The sequence below is a fragment of the Hordeum vulgare genome, chromosome 1H (assembly GCF_904849725.1).
Source record: "Hordeum vulgare subsp. vulgare chromosome 1H, MorexV3_pseudomolecules_assembly, whole genome shotgun sequence".
Lineage (NCBI taxonomy): Eukaryota > Viridiplantae > Streptophyta > Magnoliopsida > Poales > Poaceae > Hordeum > Hordeum vulgare.
Genome location: NC_058518.1, coordinates 356,130,252 through 356,133,090, shown reverse-complemented (window position 1 = coordinate 356,133,090; position 2,839 = coordinate 356,130,252). Strand labels below are relative to the sequence as shown.

The following is a 2,839-nucleotide window of genomic DNA, read 5'->3' as shown; positions in this document are numbered from 1 at the left end:
AATAGCTTGGATTAAACTTATTTTGTGATTTTGGATTGACTACATTTTTTGTTAAATCGACCAAACTTAATTCGTGCCTTTTATACTTGATGAATGAATGAATGAATAAATGCAATTTTCTTTTATACTTATAGAAAATAAATGCAATAAATGCCTTTTATACTTATAGAAAATGAATGAATAAATGCCTTTTATACTTGATGAATGAATAAATGCCTTTTATACTTATAGAAATAAATGCAATTTTCTCTTTGTGCGGATATATAATAATTAGTAAATTGTTAAATGCGGCAAGATAAATTCGAATCAACCATTTTGCGGCTTCTCCTTCGTCGCGGTGGTGTAATATATACCCGGTGCATTTCGAGTTTTCAACTATGCGGAGCACGACGCCATGATCAGGGAAGGAGCTCCTGTCCAATGTACTAGCCTGTCTTCCCCGATCCGCCTTTCCGGCGCGCCAACTTCCTCGTAGCCGCCAGTCCCCCGCCTTCTCCGGGCGCACCACCCAAAATTCTCCCGACCCAACAACGTCCAACGCTCTCGATCGCCCCCTCTTCCTCTTCCTCCTCCCAGCCTCCCGATCGCTCCAGCGCGCCATGAGCGAGGCACCCGGGACGACCGCCGCCGCCGGAGACGATCCTGACGCCACCGCCAACGCCAATCAGCAGCAGCAGCAGCAGCAGCAGCAGGCGCAGCCCGAGGCGCAGGACGACGCGGACCAGCTGTCGGAGCTGAGGCAGATCTTCCGGTCCTTCGACCGCAACAAGGACGGCAGCCTGACGCAGCTGGAGCTGGGCTCCCTCCTCCGCTCCCTCGGCCTCAAGCCCAGCACCGACGAGCTCGACGCCCTCATCCACCGCGCCGACACCAACTCCAACGGCCTCGTCGAGTTCTCCGAGTTCGTCGCCCTCGTCGCGCCCTCGCTCCTGGACGACCGCTCCCCCTACTCCGAGGACCAGCTCCGCAGGCTCTTCGAGATCTTCGACCGCGACGGCAACGGCTTCATCACCGCCGCCGAGCTCGCGCACTCCATGGCCAAGCTCGGCCACGCGCTGACCGCCAAGGAGCTCACCGGGATGATCGAGGAGGCCGACACCGACGGCGACGGCCGGATCGACTTCCGTGAGTTCTCCCGCGCCATCACCGCCGCCGCCTTCGACAACGTCTTCTCCTGACCGAGCCGTCGACCTGAGAGAGGCCCGCCCATCAATCGCCTTCGACCTCCGTGCGGATTCGATCCATCTCACGCGTCATCATCGGTTGCGCTCAGTTGGTGTCCGTGCTTCTCTCGATCGATTGTGTTCTTGTCCGGGGACGGGGAGGTCAGTGATCAGATAATTTTTAGGCTACAGGTGTTGGGGGTGAGATGAGCTGTTGTGTGTTATGAATAACAAACAGATTAAACATACCAAGAATGGCAATGGCAGGATCAGTTTAAGGATCAAGAAATTATCCATGCAATGCATCACTGTGTTTGTTGATTAATTTGCTCCCCTCCATCGATCGTCCTAAATCTCGCTCGATGGTCATCTGATGGTCGACATTACTAAGGATACGTTAAATTTGTTAATGGATGGTTGTGTCCATTATCAGTGACTTGTTCTTCGTTTATGTTGTCCAAGGAGGCAAGGAAGAAGAGGCGGTCGTCCTGATGTACAGAGCATTCATGAAAAGGATTAAAGGATCTCCATTTTTTGTGTTGCCGTCTACCCCGTCGTACGTACTCAGTACAAAACAAATTCAGCGCATGGCTGGCGGCCATTGCCTTTTTATTAGGTTTTGTGTGAGCTGTTGACGTATTAAGGTGATTACTCGTGTTGAACAAATCATGCGTGGTTATCTTTCACCACCAGCTGTAGCCGTCGGGTTGCCTGGTCAGATCCAAATGAAAAGGCTCAATGTGTCTCGAGTATCGACTATAATTTGGCCAGATAGACAGCTGTCTGCTGGTCCCTATTTCTTATGCCGTGTAGCTGCAATCATTCTTGTTTTAAAGGTGGATGGTCTCTCGTGTCCAACTAATTTCGACGTAATAACGACTGAGGAAGTTGAGTTGTATGTTTTTTTAACAAAGAAATTGAGTACTCACTCCCTCTCGGTGCACGTTATCATGGAAGCATTAATAAATTAAGAGCCCACTAGCCCAATGCATTGTTTCTTAGAGCAAGTGCAATAAGGTACAGTCAGCAGGCTGTAAGGATTAAAATACTATATTTTTACTGAGTTGGATGAGAGAGAAGAGGAGAAAGAAGGGAAGCAGGCTCTTCGTGAAGAGCTAGCTCTAGCACGTGCTCCTAGGTGCTTTGTGAGAATGAAAGGTGGGTCATATATGGTAAAAGTAGTACTTTTTTATAGCTAACTATTGTACAAGCTAACTATAAGATGGGCTATAAGATGACTTATAGCCAACAATTGGCTATACTATTAACCATGCTCAGGCTGCTAATAGTGGAGAGTAACATATAGTAGTATCATGCATATGTTACTATTGTATGATACTACCTTCATAGTGCATAGTATCATAAACTAGTATCATAGGTGATCACATTTATTGACATGCATGACACATAGTAGCATAGCATTTAACATGTTACGGTATCTACCGTATGTTACTCTAATCCTCTCTCTCTTCTTTAATTACTTGCCATATCATCATGTTTGCTAGTCCCAAGACTATGTTACTAGCTATGATACCCCCACTATGGCCAGCCTTAGACTGATCATAGTGGGAGTAACTAAGGTACTCCCTCCGTCACGGTTTAGAAGGCACAGTTAAACTTGCGTGCGTTTCCAAAATAGACAAGGTTTAAGGCGCGGAAGCAATCACTCTTATTAA

The 2,839-nt window shown here is 47.7% G+C and overlaps 1 protein-coding gene across 1 annotated transcript; it reads left to right on the top strand.

The window, feature by feature from the left end:
• Window positions 1-398: 398 nt before the first annotated feature.
• On the top strand, window positions 399-1,448 carry LOC123410963 (probable calcium-binding protein CML11; the record flags this gene model as incomplete). Its single annotated transcript, XM_045103885.1, has 1 exon — window positions 399-1,448. A coding segment is annotated over one exon (780 nt), but the record flags the coding sequence as incomplete, so codon positions are not given.
• Between the last annotated feature and the right edge of the window lie 1,391 nt (window positions 1,449-2,839).